The sequence below is a fragment of the Carcharhinus amblyrhynchos genome, unplaced genomic scaffold (assembly GCF_965287045.1).
Source record: "Carcharhinus amblyrhynchos unplaced genomic scaffold, sCarAmb.v2.hapA scaffold_44, whole genome shotgun sequence".
In the NCBI taxonomy this organism is placed as follows: Eukaryota; Metazoa; Chordata; class Chondrichthyes; order Carcharhiniformes; family Carcharhinidae; genus Carcharhinus; species Carcharhinus amblyrhynchos.
In genome coordinates, this window is record NW_027649785.1 from 372317 (window position 1) to 399445 (window position 27129).

At 45.9% G+C, this 27129-nt stretch overlaps 1 protein-coding gene across 1 annotated transcript in view; it reads left to right on the forward strand.

Moving 5' to 3' along the window:
- Window positions 1-16477, forward strand: part of LOC145337160 (inositol-trisphosphate 3-kinase C-like) — a 55380-nt gene extending 38903 nt beyond the window's left edge. The window contains exons 2-7 of the mRNA XM_080181949.1: window positions 9156-9255; window positions 9666-9882; window positions 12403-12607; window positions 13581-13682; window positions 13867-13938; window positions 15058-16477. Of these exons, the coding sequence (XP_080038075.1) occupies window positions 9156-9255; window positions 9666-9882; window positions 12403-12607; window positions 13581-13682; window positions 13867-13938; window positions 15058-15261 (900 nt within the window). The 3' untranslated portion in view covers window positions 15262-16477. The remainder of the gene's footprint in view (window positions 1-9155; window positions 9256-9665; window positions 9883-12402; window positions 12608-13580; window positions 13683-13866; window positions 13939-15057) is intronic.
- The last annotated feature ends 10652 nt before the right edge of the window (window positions 16478-27129 follow it).

The window sequence follows — 27129 nt, forward strand, 5'->3', positions numbered from 1 at the left end:
CTCGAAAGCTTGTGAATTTACTATCAAATAAATCGGTTGGACTTAAACCTGGTGTTGTCAGACTTCTTACAGGGTGGGTGAGCCAGAGTTTTGGTTTCTTGAATCTCACTGTGCCAAACTCTATCCTAAAAAAAATTTTCATTAAACCTCTGTCCAACGACGAGCCATGTTGTCTTTTCTTGTTCTGTATCTGCCTTGGAGAGCTGACAGCAATACTGTGCCAACCTGCGACGCCAGCCTTGTGGTGAAATGAAACAAATATCAGAGCCTTCACCAGTGTAGTTTATTCTGTTATCACTTTTTCAGTTGGCATGAGTAGCGGTTCACCCAGTACCCACGGAACTATTTCTGAAGGCTCAGTTAAGGGGTGTGAGTTGTTCTCTCTGAGACACGGTGGCAGTGTTGTTTACACAGCCAAAGCACCATTGAATAGGTTGGCATATAGTAATCCTCACACTTTGTTACACTTGTATATTTCATTACCATTCACACTGGTGGTTCTACCACAACCTTAGTCACCCACGTACCCAGAGATTGCATTGGGTGCTACGTTTCCTATGTTGCAGCACAATTCAGCCAGAGATGGCTGAATTGGATTGAGTGTGCTTTGGGGTGCTCAGAGGTTGGACTGGCCCGCTTTATTTAACATACTGAACTGTTTTAACTTGGAGTATCTGATCCCTTTCCTGACACTTCAACACAATACAGAGGGAATGTTGCACTGTTGAAGGTGCTGAAACATTAAACTGAGGCCCTATCTGAGACTTCATTTGGAGGCAGAAAGATCCCATGATGTTATTTTGAAGACGAGCAGGGGAGGTCCTCAGCTCAGCTCAGACTAAAACAGGTCATCTCATTGCTGTTTGTGGGATCTTGCTGTGTGCAAATTGGCTGTCACGCTTCCTTTGTGGCCAGAAATGGCTCACTTGAACTGTAAGTGCTTTGAGGTGCTCTGAGGTTGTGACAGGCACTACATGAATGCTGTTGTGCCTGTGTCTTTGGGGGTGGAGGCAGAGTTGAGCAAATAGTTTCAGGAAGTGGATCAGCTCAATAGCTGACTAATTCAAAGCATCCAGTAATTAGGGACTGGAATAGCAGTGTATTAAGTCACAAAGTCATTATCAATCCTGTGATTCAAATTGGGCATTTTGGAAAATATAATTGCACAAGTTCTGAGCCAAGAGAAGTTTAACTCTATGTTCCGATACTGTGTATGTATCATTCATATCTCTAAGTGTAGTGACTGCCATATAGTCTCTTGGGTCATGGGCTGGTGACTTGTATCTTACTGCAATTCTACTATGCACAGAAGTTTAATCTTCAGTATCACCATAAAAGTATCAAATCTTATGAAGTTGTGATTTTTTTCTGAGCAATCGTCTCAAAGCTGCTACACAGCAAGTCTGGCCATTCCTGCTTCACAGAAACTGAAAGCACTGGGTGCTTTTCCTGGAAGGGATAAAGTATACAGTGAAATCTCTCATTGAGGGGCATGGGTAGCTCGGACCACATAAGCCCTGGTCTCAGACGGGACATGTCAGTGAGTTTGGACTGAAACTCAGTGCCCTGTCTGAAAAGAGAAGAGCGAGTTTTAAAAACAAACAGCTGAATCAAGGTCGCTTTTTGACATCATTATCAGTCATGAGCTGCTGCGAACGTCATTGTGCTGTCTCTCACGTACTGAGGGGAGTGTCTTATTCCCTGAGAGCTGGGATAAAGCCAGCACTCCAAGGCTGCCGCATTCACTGAGGAAGCAGTCCTAGTAGCAGCAGCTGTCTCTTTGTTTTTTACTGCAGTGATTGTGATCTGATGATTTCCCTCACTCCCTCCCTACATTGCTTGTCTCGCCTCGGTACATTCTCCGTCTAAACATTCAGCTCTTGTGGATAAGCCGTCAGGGATTTCTGATTGCTTGTAGTTGTTAAAACCACTTTTGCCTGGAGCCTGTCAAAATCAGTGAGTATTGGGGCTTTACCACTGAATGGTTTTTAATTGGACTGTTTGGCACATGTAGCAGGGACGCTCAGTGAGCTTTGGGCAGCTGTCACCAATACTTTCACTGGTTGAATGTTGGTTGGTGAAGCTGCGTAACACTTTGTGCCCGTTGCCCCCATGTACGTGTGGCTGAGAGCACCTTTCAGATTGTGTGTGTGTGTGTGGGGTGGGGTTGTTAGATTATTTGTTCTCGACTATTTGTTCTCAGATGTGGCCAGTCAGTACTGATGAAGTGAGTTTAATTGCCGTGTTCACAGTAACACTCAGGAGATGATGAGTCTGTTTGAGCTGTGATTGTTGTACAACTGAATCACATTGCCAGACTTTTTTTATTACTTCATGACATGTGGGCGTCGCTGATTGGACCAGCATTTGTTGCCCATCCGTGAGGATATCTGAGAGTCAACCACATTGCTGTTGCTGTAGAATCAGATGTAGGCTTGATCAGCTAAAGACAACAGATTTCCTTCCCTAAAGGACATTAGGGAAAACCTATCTGGTTCCCTACAATCGACAATGGTTTCATGGTCATTAGTAGATTCTTGATTCCAGATTTTTTTATTGAATTCACATCTCAATATCTGCCATGGTGAGATTCGAACCGGGTTCCCAGAGCATTATACCAGGTCTCAAGATTATTAGTCCAGCGACAATATGACTAGGCCACCGCCTCCCTTCACTATTGTGAATCTTAACACATACCCATGGGACTGGAGTCATTGGACAATGAGGATAGGATTCCTTCCATTGAAGGAAAACTTGGGTTTCTGTCAGTTTTCATGGTCATTTACTTCTGGTATCAACCCTCGAGTTATCAGATCTTGATTCAATTTATCGTTGTCATTGGACTAGTCATCCAGAGACCCAGGGTAATGATCTAAGGCCTGGATTCCAACCCCACTGTAGATGATGAAAAAAACCTGGAATTAAATCTGATCATGAAACCATTGTCAACTGTCATAAAAACCCATCTGGTTCACTAATGTCCTTTAGGGAGGGAAATCTACCATCCATACCCGGTCTGGCCTACATGTGACTCCAGAGTGACAGCAATGTGGTTGACTCTGAACTGCCCTCTAAAATGGCCAAGCAAGACGTTCAGTTCAAAGGCAGTTCGGGATGGGTAACAAATACTGGCCCAGCCAGTGACACCCACATCTTGAGTGAATTTAAAATCACACTATGGTTTTTGAGCAAGCAAATAAGGAGAAACTGTTTCCATTGGCAGGAGGGGCAGTAACCAGAGGGACACAGGTTTAACCCATTATATAAAGATGAAGAGAATGACTTTGTGTAACAAGTTGCAATGATTTGGAAGGCACTTCCTGAGGGTGGTGGAAGTAGATTCAATAATAACTTTTAAAAGGGAATTGGATTAATACATGAAAGGAAGAAATTTGCAGAGCTTTGGCAAAAGAGCAAAGGTGTGGGATTGATTGAATAGCATTCTCAGAGACCAGCACAAGCAAAAATGGACTCGATGGCCTCCTTCTGTTGTGTATTAATCTTATTCTGCTGACTTGAGTTTAACAACCTGCCTTGGTGGAATTTGACTCGTCACCTGAGTTTGGGGCCCAATTCCATAAACACAAACCTGATGTTTTTTTTCAAATGAAAGGCAAGGTAGCTGTAGAGAAACACTGTGAATGCTGTAAATCTGAAACCTGGTGTGTTCAGTATGAGGGTTATATACTGCTGTCATACAGGGGCTCAGATCCTTATATGCTGGATATAGGGATTCCAAGAGCCAGTTGTACTCATGGTTAGTTCTAGCCATTTCTGCATGGAATGCAAGTTGACCCCTGTGCTGTAACAAAGTAGAACTTGGGGTCGGTGGTGGGAGGCGGGGAGGAGATGGTGAAGAGGCAGCAAGGTCACCCAAGATGGGCTCAACCTGTTGAAAGCTCAGTTTTGTGTTCTTGTCCTGTATTTGCATAGCAGCTTGTGTGGGGTGGAGGGGATCCTTTTAAATATCCAGAGTGGGAGCCATTTCCTCAGCTTTGAGAGCAGGCATATATTCTGGTCTCTAGGCTATCACTGATAGTGGAGATGACTCAGGCACAAGATGTATTCTGCTCTCCATTTCCACTAAAGGCTTTGCCAAGTATCAGAGATTCTGTAACCTTCCCCAGCCCAACAACCATCTTGTGCATCTCTCATTTCCAGGACTGTGCCGTTGACAGCCATGCCTACAGCTGCCTGACCCTAAGCTCTGAACTCGCTCTCTAAACTCCCCTCTCTTCCTTTACAGAATAATATATCCCTACAGTGCAGAAGGCCTTTTAGCCCATCGAGTCTGCATCAACTGTCGGACAGAGCATCGTACTCGGGCCCTATGCACTATGTAAACACACAAAATGAGTGAGGTACAGTGGTCAGCACTGCTGCCTCACGGCTCCAGGGACCCGGGTTCGATTCTAGCTTGGGTCACTGTTTATGCAGACTCTGCATGTTCTCCCCATGTCTGTGTGGGTTTCCTCCAGGTGCTCCAGTTTCTTCCCACATTCCAAAAGATATGCTGGTTAGGTGCATTGGCTGAGCTCAATTCTCCCTCAGTGTACCCGAACAGGTGCCAGAAGTGTGGCAACTACGGGACTTTCACAGAAATTTCATTGCAGTGTTAATGTAAGCGTACTTGTGACACTAATAAATAAACTTCAATAAACTTAACATAAATGCACATTGTTGTTGAGGTACGTTTATCTGAATGAAGAGATTGGTGGCTGTAAGTTTATAAATCCAAGTGTAATGTTGTAAGTAACTGGCTAGTCTAACATATCTCAGTGATGCTGTGTGAACTTGTCGATCTGGCACTGAATGGGGTTTTATCAGCCTAGCAGTTAGCGTTGCTCCCGGAGGCCTTTTAAATCCATGTTCCAGTTCACAGCTGTGTAGATTAAAAATGGAGCTTTTGCCGTGGATGTGGTTTATGGCAGATTTGCTGCAACTTGTGCTGCGTTTATTGTGTTACAAAAAAAAACTTGAGAAATCCGCAGAAACCACAAATGGGCTGTAATGGAAAAGATGTGTCATCACTGGTGACAAGCAAGCTGCAACAGAGCTGAACCAGCACTCAGCCTGTGCATAGTATGATGACAATAGGGAGAGAACCATGGATTCAGGATCACAGCAGATGGGGGCTGAAGCCCCCCGCCACGGAGCTTATTCTTATCATGGCTGATGAAATTGTGCTAACGCGTTGTTTTGGAAACAGGCTGCTGGGCTTTATTCTAACTTTTTATTTCCTGCACCACATTCAGAAAGCCAATCTCTGTTGATTAAATGTGACACTTGACCCCCTGGTGGCTGTTCTGTCTGACTGTTGAGTGAGTGTTCAGAGCGTGGCTGTGGTCTCAGAGCTTTACCCTGTCCAAATCCAATAACACAAGACAGAGAAAGGGGACGGCAATTCGACCCTTGTTACCTCATCCTTTCCCCTGAGTGTTTTGCCCCGCTGACTCAATACTATCTGGATATTTCACCATTCCTTATGATTCCAGCTGTCCTCTCCATTGCTGGACCTGTTTGGTCAGGATGTGGCGATGCCAAAGTTGCACAGACCGTTGAGAATAAGTAATATAAAGTAACAGTCTAGGTCGATTTTTCTTTCCTTTATTTCTATCCTGTACCTTTCGGCCATGTCCTTTGCTCTCCCTTTTTTTCTTGCTTGCTGTTTCCCCCTTTGTCCTTGCTGAAGCGACACTGGCTCCTGGTTAAGCAACATCTCAATTTTAAAATTCTCATCCATGTTTTTGAATTCCTTCGTGGCCTCTCCCTTTCCTTATCTAATTTCCTCTAGTCTAAAAACGCTACCTGCACTCTTCTGATACTGGCACCTTGAGCATCATATGCCTTCATCCACCAAGGATCCAACCTCCATAATTCCCTCCCTAATTCTCTCTAACTTTATTTCCTCCTCTAAGACTTGCCTTTAAAACCTATCTTTTAGACAATGTTCATAGAAATCATAGAAACCTTACAGTGCAGAAAGAGGCCATCTGGCCCATTGAGTCTGCACCAATCACAATCCCACCCAGGCCTTACCCCCATATCCCTACACATTTACCCACTAATCTCTCTAACCTACTCATGTCAAGATACTAAGGGGCAATTTTAGCATGGCCAATCAACCTAACCTGCACATCTTTGGATTGTGTTGTTTGACAAAATCTGTGAGGCATCTTAGGGGATTTTACTGTGTCAGCAGTGCTATAAGTTGTTGGAATGATCTTGTCTGTGTAGCTGTGCACAGGGTCAGGTGGGTAATAGTAGGGCAATACCTCCGAGTCTTCATGCTATCTCGGTACAAAGCTGAACAGTATGAGAGTGGTGTATTAGAGGGAGAAAGTTGCTCCCTGAGATCAAGCGTCAGACCGCCCAGCGAAGGAATGCCGTGTTATCGGCATGTTCCAGTTCATTGCCTGTCTTTTCAACACAAGGAGTTGTCATGTCTCTGAGGTCCAGCCTTGCGTGCACGAAACATTCCTTCTCTTGTGTAATGGCACCAATGGGTCTGCTACAGTCTGGAGGCTTTTCACAGGATGACGTAGTCCCAGCAGCAGAGGACATTAAAAGGTTGGTGTATCGAGGTGTCTGTGTTAAAATGGACAGTGATGCACTTAATGTTGCACCCAAGTGCGAAACATCCAAAAGTGCTTCACACAAGATAATTGCTTGTGAAAAATGGCTGACTTATTCATCCAAACAGCTGTGAAGAGACCAACGGGGCTGCTGTTTTAATGGTGTCAAACTGGTTGTTATGATGTGGATATGCCAGTGTTGGACTGGGGTAAACACAGTAAATAGTCTGACAACACCAGATTTAAAAACTCTCCATTCACCTGAAGAAGAGGGAAACCTCAAAAGCTAGTGAGTTTACTATCAAATAAATTGGTTGGACTTAAACCTGGTGTTGTCAGACTTTAAACTGGTTGTTCACAGAGCCTGCTGTCTGCCCACTGCCGGGTGTAGAGGGAGCACTTAAAGGGACTGAGCCCACTATCTGATTAACACCTGCAAAGAACAGCTTCCAGTCAACAACAACTTCTATGCGTTTATATAGCTCCTTTATTGTAATGAAACGTTCTGAGGTGTTTCACTGGAGCATTATTGAACAAAATTTGACACAAAGTTGCTTAAGGCAATGATCTGACAGGTGACCAAAACTTCGTCAAAGAGAGAGGTTTTAAAGAGCGTCTTAATGAAAGTGAGAGAGTGGTAGAAGGGTTTAGGGAAGGAATTCCGGAGTTCAGACACGGGCAGCTGAAGGCATGGCTGACAATGGCAGTTTGACATCCCAGCCAAGCCCAATCTTTCTTTCACCCAACACCCACACGTGTACCTCCAGGACTGCTGCATCATGAAGGAGCCCAGAGACAATCCAGAATCAAACATTCAGCAAAACGTTGGTCCTTTCCAGCCAGCAGGAACGCTGTCTGATTTTAATGAGATAGCTTTGGGGAAATGACGAACAAAGGGAAGTCCAGCGATGCTGTGAAGCTGAATTTTTCAGTAGTGATGGCAGGATGGGTGTTTGTCGATGAAAGTTAATGCGGAGAGTATTATAGAGGTGGCAGGAATAGGAGCTGGTTCAAGGACATTCAGTTGTGGTTTATGGATGATAATTATCCTGGAGGGTTAATATTTGCTGGTTGCTGTTCAAACCTGGATCAATTTTAAACTCTTTCCAGTTTCTTGGGAGAGGAGGAGAACAGTTTCAACATGTGCAGAACGTACAAAAAAAGTATGTGGTTATCTGGAGTGGGGAAATTAAATAATGGGACTTAAAGGTTACACAGATATAATTTAGTGCAGTGTTTCTAAGGCTGTGTGTGCATGTGGCAATCCTGCTAAGTGAAGTACTGCCCATGTTGGGTGGGTGAATGCGGTCACACCTGTTATTTAGGACACTTGCATGACACTTTGAAGAGAAGACACCACATTGTGTCCAGCATGTGTGCATGGTGGTGCTGGGATGACGTGCATGGCAATTGTTCAGACAGAACATGGTCACCGGAAATCAAATATGTGGTTACGTAACAAACATTTCCTCCTTGGCATCTTATACTGAGGAGACCAGATCTGACTGTGTTTTGCTTTCCAGTACTGATCTTATACCCTAAGTAAGAGGCTGTGTAGTTTGTGTGTTCGTACCTGGGGTTAGAAGTAGCTGGATAAGTTAGTTCAGGACACAAGGGGATGCAACAATTTCCAGTTGTGATGTTGGCTGTAAGAGTCTTCAATAAAAAGACATCTTAAATACTCCCAGACAGCAAGTGCTGGATTTGACAGCACCCTGGGTTTGAGAGCACTGCTGCCTGCTGTTTTTGTAGCCCTGATTTATAATGTGCTTCTCTTCAACTGAAGGGCAAAGGTGAGGAAATGTTGAACTACTGCTGTCTGCATAGTTCGTTATTATCTGAAGTCCTGGTAAAGACTGAGGTAGCTAATCCTCTGCAAGAGCAGAGAGAGGCTGCAGTTTGAGGAAAGCTAGTGGCGTTTGCTACAAATAAACCTGTTGGACTTTAACCTGATGTTGTGAGACTTCTTACTGAATAAAACACACACGCAGAGAGGGATGGGCCGATGATAGCACACTGCTGATGATAGCACATTGATTAGTTCATATTGCAAGCTTCTTACAGGGACTGTAAGCCTCTGTGAATTCCTCTGTGGCCTTGCCCCCTGCCAATTCTGCAATTTCCAAAAACCCTCGTGAGATCATTGCTGCTCCATTTCTAGCCTCTTGTGCATCAGGTTTTCTTTGCTGTATCATTGAGTACTGTCTGTACAGTCACAGGATAGAGTCAGTTACTCTGCTGAAATATATCACTCTAATTCAAACTATAGAACAGCCTTCAACTCCACTCTTCTGTCCTCCTCCTAAACACCAGCTGTTTTAACTAAGCTTTGGGTCATTTGTACTCATTCCTCTTTGTATAGGTTAGTGTCAAATTTTGTTTCTCCACCTCTGTCAAATAGGTGGAGCTGCTTTACTGGTTAAAGAAACTAAGTACATTTATTTATTTTATTATGGTTGCCATTGCTGGCTGCTTTAGCTGCAGGATTGGGTGGAAATGTTAGGGGTGGGACAGGGATGTCCATGTTGGGTGAATGCGATGTGCATTTTATTTTTGTTCAAATGTAATTTTCTTTTACAGAGCAAGACGTGGAAGAGGTTGAAGACGATGGTGCACTGGTCCCCCTTCGTTGTCTCCTTCAGGAAGCGCTATCCTTGGGTGCAGTTAGCAGGCCATGCAGGTAAGCCACTCTGGATACTGAGCTGCCTCACCTGCCCGGCTCCTCTAATAGTTCACAGGTTGAATGTGCCCCCTGGGGCGGTATTGAGTCAAGCAAGCAATGACTCTCAAGCAAGACTCTCCCTTCCATTCAGCTTACAGCTGAAATGTGTCCACTTTGGTGTGAACAGGCACTCCAGAGGAAGGGGAAATAGTGCCTGATGAGTGGGCCTGACTGCAAAGGGATTAAATTGTCTCCCGATACTATCCGATGACATTGTGAAATGCAGCCAGGCTGAGCTGCCTCATCTTTCACAGGACAATAATCAAGGGTTCTGTAGGGTAAGCTGACCCATTGGGATGGGGAGCAATAGAAACGTGAACTGTTGAAGGATGACAAATGGTGTTCACAAAACTGCCTGTTTGTCCCAGGTAACTTTAAAGCTGGAGATTATGGAAAGATCCTGAAGAAGTATTGTGAGTGTGAGCACCAGTGCTTGGAGTCCCTGATGAAGGACCCGTTGCTACGTCCCTATGTACCAGGCTATTATGGGGTGGTGGACAAGGATGGTGACAGCTACAACCAGATGGATGACCTGTTGTCAGAGTTTGACTCCCCCTCAATCATGGACTGTAAGATGGGGGTGAGGTAAGTTGGACTTTGAAACATGAAGTGTCAGTTGATATTGAATGGGGCACGGTGTCCTCTTGCTCTGAATTTTTTTCACCCTCTTAGTCTCTGTGATCTGTGGCCCCCTGTAGCCCAGCTGGCCTTTGCCCGGCCTCGCTCTCTCCAGCCTGGCTGATCTCCTTCAGTTCTGACCTCTTGAGCATCCCCAAAATTGCTCCAACATTGTTAACTGTGGCTTCTGAGGCACCAAGCTCCCTAATTCCCTCCCTAAACCACTCTACCTCTCTTTAAGATGCTCCTTAAAACCTCTCCTCTTGACTAGACTTTTGGCCACCTATCCTAATATCACTTTAGCAAGTTGTCCGATTTTGCTGTATGATACTCACATCTTGGGATGTTTCTATTGGGTTAAGGATGTTATTATAAATACTAATTGTTGTTCTGTCTCAGGTTTTAACATTGTCATATATTGATGCATCGCAGCAGGATATTGATTAGAGAACTTGTAATTGGAGAAAGTTATAATGTCGGAGCCACCCAGAGCACACAGGATCTAAAGTAATCTCCTGGCTGCGCAGCCAGTGACCTTGGGCATAGGGGTTGCAATCTGACTGAATGCCTTTGGGCTAGAGTGTGGGAAACCCGTCACCGTCTCTTGTGTTCTGCTGGAAAACGTGCTGAGGTAGCGGACGAGGACTAATTGTGATTCCCCTGTGAGGAAATAGCTTTTTTATAAAAAAGTCCCCCCGTCCTTGAAATTACAAAGCCAATACTCAGATTGGTCTAAGCAAATCCATTCCTTGCTTTCTCCAAAAAAAACAAATTCAAAATCCAATTCATGGTCCCCAGAAGTGAGGCAAACAAGATCCAAGCTGACAGGATGAGGCATCGCACCCCATCTTGGATTGATCTGATGCTTGATCTTAGCCAAAAGGCCGAGAGTGAATGAATAGTTTATCAACACTAGCTACCTAGCTTCATGTTTAAAAAAAAAATGAGCACTTGGGTGAGTTGTAGGTGGCTAATTGCCCACAGGGGACACAAATCCCAGTGAGAGCATCTTTCAGCGGGAAATGAGAATTTTACCCTGCTGATATTGCCAATTCCCTGCTGGATTTGCAAAAGGCCTCTTCCCCACCCTCCCCCACACCTCTCCCTCGGTATTCAATTGTGGCTGACAAACTTGTGGAAACAACGGATAACAATTGTGAAATAGTGTGTCACAGTATCAAGAAACATTTCCTTAAAGCGTGGGGCTTACAGCAGGCTGGCTGTGAACACCAGACCAGAATGCAAACGACTAGTTTGCAAAGTAACTTCAAACTTTCCACTGCTGCAATTAAAGGCAAAAAGCATTTTGTCATTGAGACGTATAAGATGATGAATGGGATGGATAGGATAGAGGTGGAGAGACTCTTCCCGCTCAGAAAGGACAGTAGGACTAGGGGGCACAGCCTCAAGATAGAGGGGGTGCGGTTTAGAACGGAGTTGAGGAGGAACTTCTTCACTCAAAGGGTGGTGAATCTCTGGAATTCTCTGCCCGTTGAAGTGGTGGAGGCTGCCTCGCTAAATATTTTTAAGAAGCGGGTTGATGGGTTCTTGATAAGAGAGGGGATTAAGGGTTATGGGGAGAGGGCGGGAATGTGGAACTGAACCACGACAGATCAGCCATGATCTTATTGAATGGCGGGGCAGGCTCGAAGGGCTAGATGGCCTACTCCTGCTCCTATTTCTTATGTTCTTATGTCTCCTCTTCAACCGCAGCTCGTTCCTTTGTTAACGCACTGCCCAGTTCTCCGTCTTTGACAGATCCAAACTCCCAAGTGTGAGAACTGCAGGGGGTGATGTTATGTTTAGCTGCATGCCCTGTGTTACATAGCTGGCTGTGAGATTTCATCTCCTCCCACCGAGGTCGTATTCCCAGAACCTTGCATATTTATCCTGCTAATTCTCCTAACATTAAGCTCGATTTAGCATGGCCAATCCACCTACGCGCATGTCTCTGGACTGTGGAAGGAAACCGGAGTGCCCGGATGAAACCCATGCAGACACAAGGAGAATGTGCAGACTGCGCACTCGGAGTGACCAAGGCAGGAATTGAACCCGGGTCCCTGGCGCTGTGAGGCAGCTGTGCTAACCACTGTGCCGCCCTGTGCTGCGTATCCTATGTTATATAATCTTATATGTCAATGTTATATGTTAGAATTTGACACCGAGCCGCACAGCAGATATTTGGATAGATGTCCAAAAGCTTCACAAAGGGATGTTTTAAGGACAAGTGACACGTTAGGGAATTCCTGAAATTTTTATTACTAGTGGGGTCGTGGAAACTGGGGAATGCTAAGAGGCCAGGATTGGGAGAACGCAGAGATGTCTTGAGGGGGCTTGATGCTGGCATTGAAATTGAGAGGGGTGAGGAGAGGTGATGATGAGATTTGAACAAGAACAGCTGCAACAACCGTCTGAGTCGCATGTTTCTAGTGCTCACTTAGTCCATTCGTACTTTTCTGACACTGGATTCCAAATTTGCTTTTGAAGGACGTACCTTGAGGAGGAATTGACCAAAGCTCGCGAGAAGCCCAAACTGCGGAAAGACATGTACGAGAAGATGATCGCAGTGGATCCAAATGCACCCACACAGGAGGAGCACGACCAGAAAGCTGTTTTGAAGCCACGTTACATGCAGTGGCGGGAGACGCTCAGCTCGACTGCAACACTAGGATTCAGGATAGAAGGCATAAGGGTAAGTGGAGAGCACATTTATACCAGTCAACTTCCAGTGCTGGCAAGAACATGCTTGAAGAAGCATAGGATCAGGAGCAACATGGCATATGTCCACCTTTTCCCCATATCCCAGGCTACCTTTGGTAACAAAATCCCATCCTGTCAGTTCAAGAATTAACAAATGAGGCAGCATCAATTGTTGCTGGAGAAGGTTTTAAATTCTCTTCTTCTTTTCGGTGTAGAAGCATTTCCGGGGGTGGCACAATAGTTAGCACTGTTGCCTCACACTGTCAGAGACCTGGGTTCGATTCCTGGCTTGAGTCACTATCTGTAGTGGAGTTTGTACATTCTCGCCATGTCTGCATGGGTTTCCTCTGGATGCTCCTCCCACAGTCCAAAGATGTGTGGGTTAGATGCATTGGCCATTCTAAATTGCCCCTTAGTGTCAGGGGGACCAGTTAGTGTAAATGTATGGGGATAGGGCCTGGGTGGGATTGAGGTCCGTATGGCCTCCTGCACTGTAGCGATGCCATGATTCTAATTTCACTCCTAAAGGTCTTTCAATACCGCCACCTCATTCTGGACTTCTCAGCCTGTGGAAATAACTTTGCTGTATCTTTCCCATCTGTTCCCCTTAATATCTACTGTGATGAAGGCCTTATCCAATAAGGAAAGGTTGAACAGGTTGGGCCCATATACAAATGACAGGTGATCTTAGTGAAACATACAAGTTTCTGAGGGGGCTTCCAGGTCTGATTGCAGGGAATCTATCTTGCGCTTCCTCCAAGGCCAGTGTTTCCTTCTAAAGGTGCAGTGCCCAGTGCTGCGCAGTCTTATGTTAGCCAGTCACAGAATGAGGAGGTTAACAGGGTAGGAGAGTATTGGGGGAAGCTTGGTCACCAGTTTCAGCTGCAGGGCACTATCTATCGCTCTATCTATCTGTTGTTGACTCTGCTCAGATCTTCAGTTAAAGATTCCCTTTCATTCCCCAGAAAGCTGATGGTTCCTGCAGTACAAGCTTCAAGAAAACCAGACTCAAAGAGGAGGTTATGGAGGCGCTGGAAGATTTTGTGGACAGCAATAGAAACATCTTGGTAACTAATTACTTTCCATTACTACATTCCTTCGGGCACAAGAGTCTCAGCGTCACATTGGACATCATAGTTTCCACCAGATTCTCTCTGGGTATTGTGGAGGGTTGTGGTTGCTAGCATGCTGGTATTCTGACCTTCAACCTGGCTCTGTGTGTTGCTAATGTTCTGTTTGTCTTGTTCTCAGAGAAACTACTTGACGCGATTGAAAGAACTGAGGACAGCACTGGAGGGCTCCGAGTTCTTCAACACACATGAGGTAATGGGTGTTCCCTGCTGTCCCACAGTGTAGCGCGCAAATCCCAGATCAGTTTTTAAGACAACCACCACATCAAAAGTTCACAGCAGAAAATACTCAGCAATCCTAGCAGCAGCTGGAAAGGAAAAAGAAACTTTTAGGATTTGTGACACTTTACAAGCGAAAACATCTGAAGGAATGGCTGTCCCTGACTTTGTTTTTTTGTTAGACTATCCGGGGCGTGGGTCTCTGTTCTGTGATCCTGATTTGGGCTCCACCAAATGTCAGTTCCTCAGGATGCTGACGTGTCAGCCTGTGACTCCTGCTCTTTGGCTTGGAGTTCGTGGGACGCTGTTGTTTCATGTGCCTCCATGTCATTACGCTGTTGTCAAGTGTTTGAGGCTTGGCAATAATTGGTACAGGTTTATGGAGGATGATTATTCCCCCAGACTCGCTGAGAGGGAGAGGGTGGCTCCCCACCACTTGCTGGAGGTAGAATATGCAGACTCCATACATGCTGTACTTTTCTGAGCAGTTGGATTTGGAGACTTGTCAATTCAATGATGACTTCCACTCGTATCAGATTGCAGAAGGAAATAAATCATGTAATTGTGCTGGTTAACCATGGAATGCATCGCAGTCACTTCCCCATTCCCTCCTTTGGGGCCCACTTGAGTTGGAGGTCAACTGATGGCTTCCTCTGATTCTTTCATCCCCTTCACACAGACTGCAACAGTTCAAGGTAGTGGCTCACTACCACTCTCTCCAGGGTAAATCAAGACGGCAGTAAATTTGGACCAATAACTATCCACATTGTTTTCCTTTTAATGCATCTTCAGTCTTATCAATGATCTCTCCTGCCCTTTTGGACTGAGACAATGGGGAATTGTGAATCTTTGGAATTCTCTATCCCAGAGGGTTGTGGATCCTCCATCATTGAAAACATGTTCAGTACTCAGATTGATGGGTTCAGGACTATACGGGAATGAAGGAGATTGGGAATAGTGTGGGAAAGTGGGGTTGGGATGGATGATTAGCTGTGAATGTACTGAATAGCAGTGGCTTGATGTGCTCAGTGGCCATCTGCTAATTTCTTCCACCTGTAGTATTTTCTGACCGGAATTGTCTCCTTTGTTCCAGGTGGTGGGAAGTTCCCTCCTGTTTGTCCATGACAAGTCGGAGCTGGCCAAGGTTTGGATGATTGACTTTGGGAAGACAGTGCAGTTACCTGACCATGCGACACTGAACCACCGGGTGGCCTGGGTGGAGGGCAATCGGGAGGACGGCTATCTGTGGGGCATGGACAATCTCATCAACATCATCAGCCAAATGGTGGAGGGGTGACTGGTTCCACAGCCCTTGGGACTGCATTCTCAGCCCACCAAGTGTGCCGCTTTTCGGATGGCGCACTGCTCCTTGCACAAGGAATGGTGTGGTTGGACTCCTCTCTGGAAACTTCTTTTTCAATCCTCGCCACTTCTGACTGGATCAGAAGCTTAGTGCACTAACTGAGGGGGTCCATCGCTCCTTTGGGAGGGTGGTTTTGGGCAGGGAGGGGGGGGGGTTGGTTGGTGGTGCGAGTTTAAAAGTGGGTGAGGAAAGCTAAGCCGAGAGCGTGCTTGTGATTTCCGGGGTTTGAGGCGCTGTGTAAAGTTGTCATTCCTGAGCACCATGCCTAACCTCTGACCTCAGCGGGGGAAGCGGGAGTTTGAACTATGGATACTGCTCCCTGGGGTCGGTGCAGAGCAGACATCGTAACTGGTTGAGCCAGTGAACACTTTTTTTCTGAAATGTGCAACTCGAGCAGAAACACTGGAGAGAGGCAGAGATATTTCTGATTAATTCCCCAGGTCTGTTCAATAACATTTTCAAAAATGCGGAACAGAACAACTCACCAACCTTGCAGCAACACACGGACAGCTGTGACTCTTCATCATCCTTCTGCAATTTTCCATATTCAGGTCCTGTGTCACTCGACAGAATTTGCCTGTTGGCCACCTCCTCCCATCCCCACCCTGGGCAGGTGGGTTCTGGACTGCACTCTGCACTGATAAAACTCCATTGAGGGGGAAGGGTGCAAGGAATACCTCGGGAGGGTGATGCTGAATGGAAACGGTTGAACTATTCAGTGCCAATCTTCCCAAAACTCAGGTGACAGTCGAAATGATGGGTGGCACAGTGGTTAGCACTGCTGCTTCACAGTGCCAGGGACGAGGTTCGATTCCTGGCTTGGGTGACTGTGTGGAGTCCACACGTCCCCCCCATGTCTGTGTGGGTTTCCTCTGGATGCTCCAGTTTTCTCCCGCTGTCCGAAAGGTGTGTTACTTAGGTGGATTGGCCATGCTAAATTGCCCCTTAGTGTCAGGGGGATTAGCGGGGTAAATACATGGGGTTATGGGGATAGTGCCTGGGTGGGGTTGTGGTTGGTGCAGACCTGATGGGCTGAATGGCCTCTTGCTGCACTGTAAGGATTCTATAATTCAATGAAACACATTTTGTAAAATAAAGTTTCTAAACCTGCCTTGACCATAAAGTGAGAGAGTTGGCAGGGGCGGGGGGGGGGGGGGGGGGGGCTGCTTGAACAGGAAGTATAAAATGGAGATAATCTATGCAAACAGTTTAGTTTTAATAATGATACTGATTGCTCCTTCATCAGCTGTATCTCTGTAAGCAGGAGATTGTATCTCTTACTGTTCATGTTTTACTGGTGAGATTGGATTGTACAATAAGTCCTGATGGGGACGTGAGGACATGTATCAGCAAAGAAAGTTGATTGGAATGGGGCAAGGGAGTTTAAACACGAGTGCAGAGGTTCCTGATCTAGTTTCTAGCTCACTCGTGGAATGGTGCTTGAGGGCTGGGGATCCTGAAGGCATCAGAGCCCCAGAAACAGGGGACAGGGAAGTGCTCTGGGTGGTCTCATCACTTCGAGCTCTCAGTGTGGCCGCCTGTCCTGTGCAGTGCCATTTGACTGTGTGTATAGTACCCATCGCAGCACAGGTCTGCATGTGAAACAAACAGCAAAGAATGAGGCCATTCAGTCCAGTGCCTCTGTTCTGACTCTTTCCAAGTATTTATCCAATTCTCCTTTTGAAGGTTCTTATTGAATCTGTATCCAGCACCTTTTCGGGCAGCACATTCCAAATCCTGGCCGTCTATTGTGTTTCAAAAAAAAAATTTAAAAGATTTTCCTCATGTTGCCTCAGGTTCTTTAGTTGGTCAATTTAACAGGTGAAGCTACCAGCCCCGAGAGTCACAGTTCTATAATGGGATAGCCAGCGTCCTGCAGTTTCCACGTCGCTCGTGGTACCTATGACCAAGGAAGTACACATGCCAAATACAAGACCAAAATCATTCTCACTGTTGTGTTGGGAAGGTTTATACCAGTGGTAGCCCATCTGAGTGCGTAAACAGGTGTAGGGTCAGTGGCACTGACTTAGGGGATTCATACTGGGCAGTCTGTTCTGTGCAGTCCATTTATTTTGGCTGAAGCAAGTGGAGCAGATTTGATCTGACGATTTATTCTGTTCCTGGTCAGATTTGTTCCTTCTGCTGCCCCACTGTGCTGCTTTACAGGACATAAAGACCCCAACACACTGCAACATATTCCCCTACATGTAGGAGAAGGGATGGTTTCTGGAAAGTTGCTACCTTCTTGTTGGAAGGATGGTTCTGAGCACTCTGGGAAATGCATCTGGATATGCTGGACCTGACATCCAAGGGCCTGTCCTATTACAGTGGAGAAAGAGGCAGTGGTTGCAGACTGGGGTTGAGTGGGAATGGGTTTCTCACAGCCCAGTGCTGCCAGGCACTGACTCAGAGAGGCAGGTGCTATCTAGGGCTTAGAAACCATTCATTTCAAAACTGTCCCTTCCCGACTCCAACTCTTCCAAACCATCAGGATCTGAGAGTTTGGAATAGGAAGTGTTCCTGGGAATGTCTCCCATGTGGGTGGAAGTGTATCATTCGCTGGCTCTGAACACTTCACTGAAACTTCAAGTCAGACAGACAAATGGGGAATCCATTGGGGAGTGAGAGAGACATGGAGTTTGGGGGGGACATGGTGGCAGAGTGGTTTGCACTGCTGCCTCGTAGCACTAGGCACCCAGGTTCAAAACCTGGCTCTGGGTGACTGTGTGGAATCTGCATGTTCTCCCACGTCTGCGTGGGTTTCCTCTGGGTGCTCCAGTTTCCTCCCACAGTCCAATGATGTGCAGGTTAGTTTGATTGGCCATGCTAAATTGCCACTTAATGTCAGGGGTACTAACTAGACTAAATATGTGGGGTTACAGGGATAGGGCCTGGGTGGGATTGTTGTTGGTGCAGACTCAATGGGTCAAATGGCCTCCTTCTGTACTGTAGGATTGTATGAATGGGTTACTGGTCTGGAATGCAAAGTTAGATGATCCCAGATCAAACCTGGCTGCAGTATTTTGTTGCATTTTACTGTGTTTCAATCTCTCCTGAGTCTGATGTGAGCTGGGAAATTCCTCTCTGTTCAGTATACAAGGCAGCAGACTTGCTGCAGTTGAAACATGGTTCAACGAACCGTGACACCGACCCCCCCGCCCCTCTGTCTGTCCCAACGTCTATGGGATTGGTGTGCCAAGAATGATGGTGACCAGCGCTTGCCTGTCTGTGGGTGCTGTGCCAAGGGAAAGCCATCTTCAGCTATCAGCCCTATCTGTGCCAGGCTTGAAGCTTTATTTAAGAACTGAACCCACATCAGGGACCACAGGAGGAGCAGCAACTCAGCATTTTCAGCACCTGTTCTCTGAAACCACAGCAAATTCTGTTCTATTTTGTCCCTGATGTGCAGGAACCTGACTAAAGTAGAAAGGAAAGAAGGGGGTATTGGAGTCTGCACTGAATTTTGGACATCGTCTGATTGTCCCTCTATTGACATGGACCAGATTCTACCAACTCTGTCTCGGTGTGATAGGTCCCCAGGGATTCCCCATGTGATAGGTCCCCGAGGAGTCCCCGTGCCCCAGTGTATTAGATCTCTGAGGGATCCCTCTACCCATGTGTTAACTGGCTCTGAGGGATTGCTTCTCACACAGACCAGGTTTTGAGTTGTGCAGCGGGAAATGTGTCTCTGCCTGCATCTCTCCACTGAGATTCCAATGACAATGTTGAAATATCAGAACAAAATAATCCTCTTGATGGTAGAATTCAGATGTCATTGTAAATATTTCTGGTGTCTTAACACCTTCAGAGGGGTCTTGCCTTATATGTAAAAAGCTATTGTACTATACAGGCCTGTGTACATTGAATCCTAACTGCATTGTTCTTAACTGAATATGTTTTCTGCTGTATACTTCCTTTAAGAGTTTTATATCCAATCTTTGGCTCTGGGCTGGTGCTGAGGGCACAGCTGCAGAGCGGAACATTAACCAGGAGAGCAGCTGTGTTGTGCTGGAACCATCTTCATTGTCAGAAAGCTCTTTTTGATTCTTCCACAGGGTGTGAGCATGGCTGGCAAGTCCAACATTGGTTGCTCATCCCTTGAGAAACGTGGTGCTGAGTTCTTCTTGTAGGACCAACATGCCATTTATTGCTTTGGAAAAAATTGTCCCCTCCCCCAAACTGGGACGAAGCAAAGTTTGTGTGTGGGGGGGGTGCCTAAACACATTTCCTTTTAGAGCCATCAGTGATCTTGAGCTACCCCTGGCTCCTTTTCTCCACAGACACCAGGACGGAGTTTATTTAATCATTCATAAGCTGCAAATCTTGTCATGGTCAGAATTTGGAAATCTCTTGGGTTCTGGAAGCATGGAATGCTACCTGGCCCTGAAAAGTGTTAATCTAATCTGCTTACACTTTTGGAGTAGTTTTCCTTCCAAGTCTTCACTGCCACTCAGATTGAAAGGTTTGAGTGCTCGGTTCTGCCTGCCCCTTGCCAGCTCGTGGCAATTTGGCATCAGGACTGAGCTGGATCTTTTAGTGCTAATTAGAGACGGTGATCGCGTGGCTTTGCGGAGCCAAACAGCGATGGAGGGAGGGAGGTTCCCCTCAGTGTGCGACCACCTTCACCGGCACTGCACAGACAGTGGGTGCCTGAGGACTAATAGTTCTCTAGAACCCCACTGGCTGCCAGATGGATGGATGGAGGGAGAGGGTCAGAACATAACTGCTACCCCCTCAACCTTTCACCAATTGATGAGTGGATTTTGACAGTCCCAGGCTTGGAGATTCCTGTCAGTAAAACACTGACTAGCTAACCAGATTGATCCAAGCTCCAGCACAGTTGCCTGTGCCAGACTGTTCCATTCCCAGCTTTCACTATATTCCCTGCAAGTTGAGAATCTCACCCCCTCATTTGAAACATTTGAGTCTCATCTTGCAGTTCCCAATACACTTGAGCACACACTGTTTACAAAGCTATCCTTGAAAAAGTGTTAACCTTTCTTTATATGTGTTTATGAACAATTACTGGAAAATACTGGAATCTGCATGTTTTTATAATTTATATTGCATTAAAATTGTATTGCTGGATTAATTTGCATACAGTGTCAACTAGCCGATTCTTTGTCATAATAAACTTGCCCCTCAGTGGGGATTTCTACATATTCACACATCTGTGCCCGTCTGTTTCATATTCCAAAATGTCTTAACTTGCTGTAAGCACCCCTGTTCTCTCTCTCTCTCACCCACTCCCCTCCCTCAAGCACAAAACTGACATAAGACTGGCCCAGTAATTGCAGCCTAGTGCTTGTGCTCTGAATTTTATCTAGGCATTCTGTTTGCTATTCAACTGTGGGAAGCATCTCACTTCTACCATACTAGTTGTGGAAAGCCAATACTACCATCTGGACAATTTACAGGGAAGAGACACATTGAGACGGGAGGGTTATATTCCGAGTAAAGCTCCCTCTACATTGTCGCCATCAAATACAGGCACAGCACGGGGTTAGATACAGGGTAAAGCTTCCTCGACACTGTCCCCCTCCGCCCCATCAAACACTCCCAAGACAGGTACAACATGGGGTTAGATATAGACTAAAGCTTCCTCTGCACCAAACTTGTCCGTGTGTGAGACTATCAACAGCAGATATGGGAGCGGATGATCAGTAATCACTGGCACCAGTCAGAGTGCTGGGGAGAAGAGGAGGAGAGGCTGAATGTGTATGAGAGGGAAAGGGTGTGTATGGCAGAGGGTGTGTGTGTGTGTGTCAGGGGGAGGGACAGAGATTGTGTATGTGAGAGTGAAACTTATCTGACATTAAAATCAAGGCCTGGAAATGTTCTGGAGGAGTCTGAATCTTAGGGCAATAACCCCCAGCCTTCACTGTCAACAGGCTTTTGGAGAGCACTAAATGTCAGAGATGACATTTCATTTTGACTTGTTGCTTTAACCAGTTCACTGACAGTGCTAATAGATACAACTCAGAGCTTCTATACAGTGTGATTAACCCTCAAACTGAAGAATCAACAATTCTAATGTCAAATGATTAATAATCAGTTTTGGTTATATTTTTTGACAGATGTGGGCATCATTGGCAAGGCTAGCCTGTCGCGAACGGTCCAGGGTGCCAAGAGTTTAGCCCAGCAATAGCTGATTAAGCAGTCAGCCTCTCTATACAGGGGACTGGTGTAAAGTTAAATTACACTAAAATAAAATGAAAAGCAGAAATCTGGCAAGGGAAAGGTTTAAGTTTATTTATTAACGTCACAAGTAGGCTTACATTAACACTGCAATGAAGTTACTGTGAAAATCCCCTAGTTGCCACATTCCAATGCCTGTTTGGGAACACTGAGGGAAAATTTAGCATAGCCAATGCACCTCACCAGCACATCTTTCAGTCTGTGGGAGGAAACCGGAGCATCCAGAAGGGACCTGTGCAGACTCCACACAAAGAATGGCCCAAGCCGGGAATCGAACCTGAGCCCCTGGCACTGTGAGGTAGCAGCGCTAACCGTTTGACTGCCACGCCACCTATACTTGCAACCATTTTGGATAGTGACTGAGAAGAAATATCACTGTTTTCCCCACACAGCCTGCCAGGTCCTTGTGGACTGTGCTGTCCTTTGAAGTATATGTGCTTTCTTTGGCCGCTGCTTTCTTTTTCACTAGACTGAAAGCAAGGAAGACTTCACAGAGAGGGAGGATGAAAATGTTGGGGCGGTTCAACAAACTGCTCCAAGAAATAATGAGCTTGTGCCCAGAATTAGTCCTCAGTCTCCACCAGGCAGCTGGGAGAGGATCAAGTTGAAGATGGAGGGGTGAAAAATGAGAAGATAGCTAGAAGGTCTACTGTGGCATAGCACTACCTGAGAGCAGATTGTCTAGATTTTACTTCTAAATTTTATCTTTTAAAGTTTATTTTATTAGTGTCACGAATAGGCTTACATTAACACTGCAATGAAGTTACTATGAAAATCCCCTAGTCACCGCGCTCCAGCACCTGTTCGGGTACACTGAGGGAGAATTTAGCACAGCCAATGCATCTAACCAGATCGTCTTTCAGACTGTGGGAGGAAACTGGAGCACCCAGAGGAAACTCATGCTCCACAGGGGAGAATATGCAGACTGTGTACAGACGGTGACTCAAGCCCGGAATCGAACATGGGTCCCTGGTAAGGCAGCAGTGCTAACCACTGTGCCACCATGCTGTTGGGGAATAGGTTGGTTTGTTTGCAGGGATTTGAAGAAAAAAGCACAAAAGAAGGAAACCTTAAAGAATTTCCTTAAATAAATGAACCTATTCATAAAAACAGTTCTTACAATAAAATGTAATCGGTATTTAAAAAATAATTTTACAATAGTGAGGTTAATGAAATGGTGGCGTAGAACAAAGAACAAAAACAGCCCGGGAAACAGGCCCTTCGGCCCAACGAGCCCGTGCCGCCATTTTAACATTATGAGTTCCCCCCTCCACCCATGACCCTTATCTATGCAAGACTTAGAGGTAATGTTGCTGGAATGGCAATCCAGGGGCCCAGACTAATGCTCTGAGGGTTACAGGTTCAAATCCCGCCCTGACAGCTGGTAGAATTTAAATTCAACTAAATAAAAACGTGTGGAATTGAAAGCTTGTCTCAGAGTTGTAAAAACCCATTCTGTTTCATTAACGTCCTTTAGGGAAGGGAATCCTTCCCTGTAACCTGCAAGCGATATGAGTTGACTCTTGACGGCCCCCTGAAATGGCCAAGCAGGACAGTCCATTGTATGGAACAGTGTCAAAATTGACTGCAGCAGTTCGAGAAGCTAAACTCATTGACAGTTCCCTCCCCACCGCCCCCACCAAGGGTAATTAGGGATGGGCAACAAATGCTGGCCTTGTCAGTAACACCCACATTTCTTGAACAGATTTTTAAAAATGCTTGTTGCTGCTGAATAAACTCTGTGGAGTTTAGAAAATCCAGATTCTGAACAGGTATGGGAAGCTACCCTGTGCCCCCCACCCCCCCTCTCTCTCTCTCCAGTCTTCATTTGGATGTAGCATTTGATGAAGGCGTACAATTTTTTTGTCCTGGAGGATTCCCCCCAGACACATTTTCTAGCGATTCCAGCAGGGGTAGTTCCAAGTAACATCATTAACGTTTCCATCATCCATTTTAACAAAGGTTCACACAGTCCCTTCAAATCATTATCCACATGACCACGCTCATTGTGGAGCAGACGTCATACTTTCTGTTCTCCTCAGTGGGCAGACCACGTGCTGGATGAGGAAATCCACGAGTCCCTTTTTCCCCAGCTCTGAGTAATTGTGGCATGACAGAGTGTGCGTTAGCTTGGGAAGTATTCTCTCTGCTCTCTTCCTCTCTGATAAAAATGGTAGTTGTACACCGGTAATAATTTGATGCTCCCCACTTGAAGGGACAGTTTTCCAACACAAGCCACAGCCAGTGTCTCAAGTTGAACTTGATCATCGCCAATTGCCAGTTACATCTGAAGGAAATCTAGTGTCTGGTAAAGGCCAGAGCCAGAACTCAGGAGCAGCAAAGTTGTTTGTTTCTCAGATCACTGGTTGTGTGTTGCTCCATCATAATACAGATCTATGGGAGGCTGAAAATCAGCAGACTCTATTACTCTGTATAGCAGGCCCTTGGTGGCACAAAGACTCTCCCCCTTGCCTGGATGAGTGCAGCTCCAACAACATGCAAGAAGCTTGACACTGTCCAAGGTAAAAGCAGACCCACTTGACTAGTACCCCATCCAAAAATGTTCACTCCCTCCATCACTGATGCACAATGGCAGCAGTGTGTGCTGTCTACAAGATGGACTGCAACAACTCATCAAGGCTCCTTAAGCAGCACCTTCCAACCTATGACTGCTACCATCCAGGGGGTCAAGGGCAGTAGGTTAATGGGAACACCACTATCTGCAAGTCCTTCTTCAAGCTACTCACCACAGAATTCCTACAGTGCAGAAAGAGGCCATTTAGCCCATCGAGTCTGCACTGAAAGAGTATCTTACCCAGGATAACGCCCCTACCCTAACCCCATAACGCCGCACACTTAACATGGCCAATCCACCTAACCTACACATCTTTGGACACTAAGGGGCAATTTAGCATGGCTAATCCACCAAACCTACACATCTTTGGATACTAAGGGGCAATTTAGCATAGCCAATCCACCTAACCTGCACATCTTTGGACACTAAGGGGCAATTTAGCATGGCCAATCCACCTAACCTGCATGTCTTTGGACACTAAGGGGCAATTTAACATGGCCAATCCACCTAACCTGCACGTCTTTGGACACTAAGGGGCAATTTAGCATGGCCAATCCACCCAACCCGCACATCTTTAGACTATGGGAGGAAACCAGAGCACTCAGAGGAAACCCACGCAGATACCGCGCCAGTTTGACTTGGAAATATATCGGCCATTCCCTCACTGTTGCTGGGTCAAAATCCTGGAACTCCCTCCCTAACAACACTGGTGTAACTATATCACATGGACTCATGGTTCAAGAAGGCAGCTCATCACCACCTTCTCAAAGGGCAATTAGGGGTGGGCAATAAATGCTGGCCTTGCCAGCGAATCCCACATCCCGTGAATTAATAAAAAATAAAAAACAGATGCAGGGTCCATTCATTCCTCAGAATGGACAGAGACAGCACTGATACGTTGAGTTTCTTTTATTGAGCAGAATTTAAAATTAACACATCACAGAGAATGAAAAAGCTGGGAGAGAGAGTGATAGTAGCAAATTCCAGTATTGTTCTCATCTTGAAACGAACTTGATCAAAAACATACTCTGGATTGGACTAACTAACATTGAGCCGAATACAGAATTCTATGTTTTCGTTATCATATATTGAAATTATTTGGTACGAGCCATCTTTTATCAACATTTACAGCTGTGGCCGTGAGAAGCTTTGTTTTGGCTTATGCTAGCATAGAGGTGGAGAGACTCTTCCCGCTCAGAAAGGATAATAGGACTAGGGGGCACAGCCTCAAGATAAAGGGGGGGCGGTTTAGAACGGAGTTGAGGAGGAACTTCTTCACTCAAAGGGTGGTGAATCTCTGGAATTCTCTGCCCGTTGAAGTGGTGGAGGCTACCTCGCTAAATATTTTTAAGACGCGGGTTGATGGGTTTTTGATAAGAGAGGGGATTAAGGGTTATGGGGAGAGGGCGGGAATGTGGAACTGAGCCACGACAGATCAGCCATGATCTTATTGAATGGCGGGGCAGGCTCGAAGGGCTAGATGGCCTACTCCTGCTCCTGTTTCTTATGTTCTTATTGTAGTTTTAAAAAAGCAGTCAATTTCTCAAGCTAATCCCAGCATACCTGTTGAGTTTAAAATGTGGTCAAGTTAACTTTTAAAAGCTTAGCATTTAGATTTATTGCATAGGCAGAAATATCTTAAAAATAAAGTCTTTGCATAAGTAAAGCAAACCATACACAAGATCCACAAAACAGGATAAGCTTTCCTGGTATGTGGAGAGGATGGTTGTGACTGAGTTGCTCAGTTAGTCACAGGTTAGTGAGTGGATTATCGATTGGGTCAACACATTTCCATGACTATTCTGCTCACCTTGAGTTCTTCCAAGGGCAACCAAATCCATAGCTTTGCGGCTGTAACAATTTTGCCTTATGTCTCCAGGTGTTAGTGAGGACTTTGCAAGAACGTAGGATTTCCAATCAGTCAGGGAGTCAAGGGTTATGGAGATAAGGCAAAAAAAGTGGAGTCAGACACGGTCTCATTAAAAAGCGGAGGAGACTCAACGGGCTGGATGGACTACTTCTGCTTCTGGTATCTTAAGATCTTCCAGAAGTAGGAATAAGCCATTTGGCCTTTAGTGTGCTACACCATTCAATAAGACCATAGTGAATCTGATTGTGGTCTGAACTCCACTTTCCTGTCTGCAACCCCCTACAAGTGCAGAAGGATGCCATTTGGCCTATTGAGTATGCACTGTCCGACGGAGCATCTTACCCAGGCTCTAAACCTATAACCCCACATATTTACCCCATTAATCCCCCTAACCTATACATCTTGGGACACTAAGGGGCAATCCAACCTAGCCAATCCACCCAACTTGCACATCTCTGGGCAATAAGGGGCAATTTAGCATGGCCAATCTACCTAACCCACACATCTTGGTGTACGGGGCAGCATGGTGGCACAATGATTAGCACTGCTGCCTCACAGCACCAGGGACCTGGGTTCGATTCCGGTGTTGGGTAACTGTGCAGTTTGCACGATCTCCCCATTTGTGCGTGGGTTTCCTCTGGGTGCTGTGGTCTCCTCCCACAATCCAAAGATGTGCGGATTAGGTGGATTGGCCATGCTAAATTGTACCTTAGTGTCAAGGGGACTGGCTAGGGTAAATGCATGGGACTGTGGGGATAGGGTTTGGGTAGGTTTATAGTCGGCGCAGACTCGATGGGCCGAATGGGCTCCTTCTGCACTGTTTCTATGATAAATTTTATGATTAGGTTTGGCTATGCTAAATTAGTATTAGATTAGCGGGGTAAATATGTGAGGTCACGGGAATACGGGCCTGAGTGGGATTGTGGTCAGTGCAGACTCAATGGACCGGATGGCCTCCTTCTGCACTGTAGACATTCTATGATAAATTGCCCTTAGTGTCCCAAGGTTGGTAAATATATCAGGATATGGGGATAGGACATGTATAAGGTGCTCTGTTGTACAGTCAGTGCAGACATGATGGGCTGAATGGCCTCTTTTTGCATTGATTTACTAAGGGGCAATTTAGCATGGCCAATCCCCCTGCACATTTTTGGACACT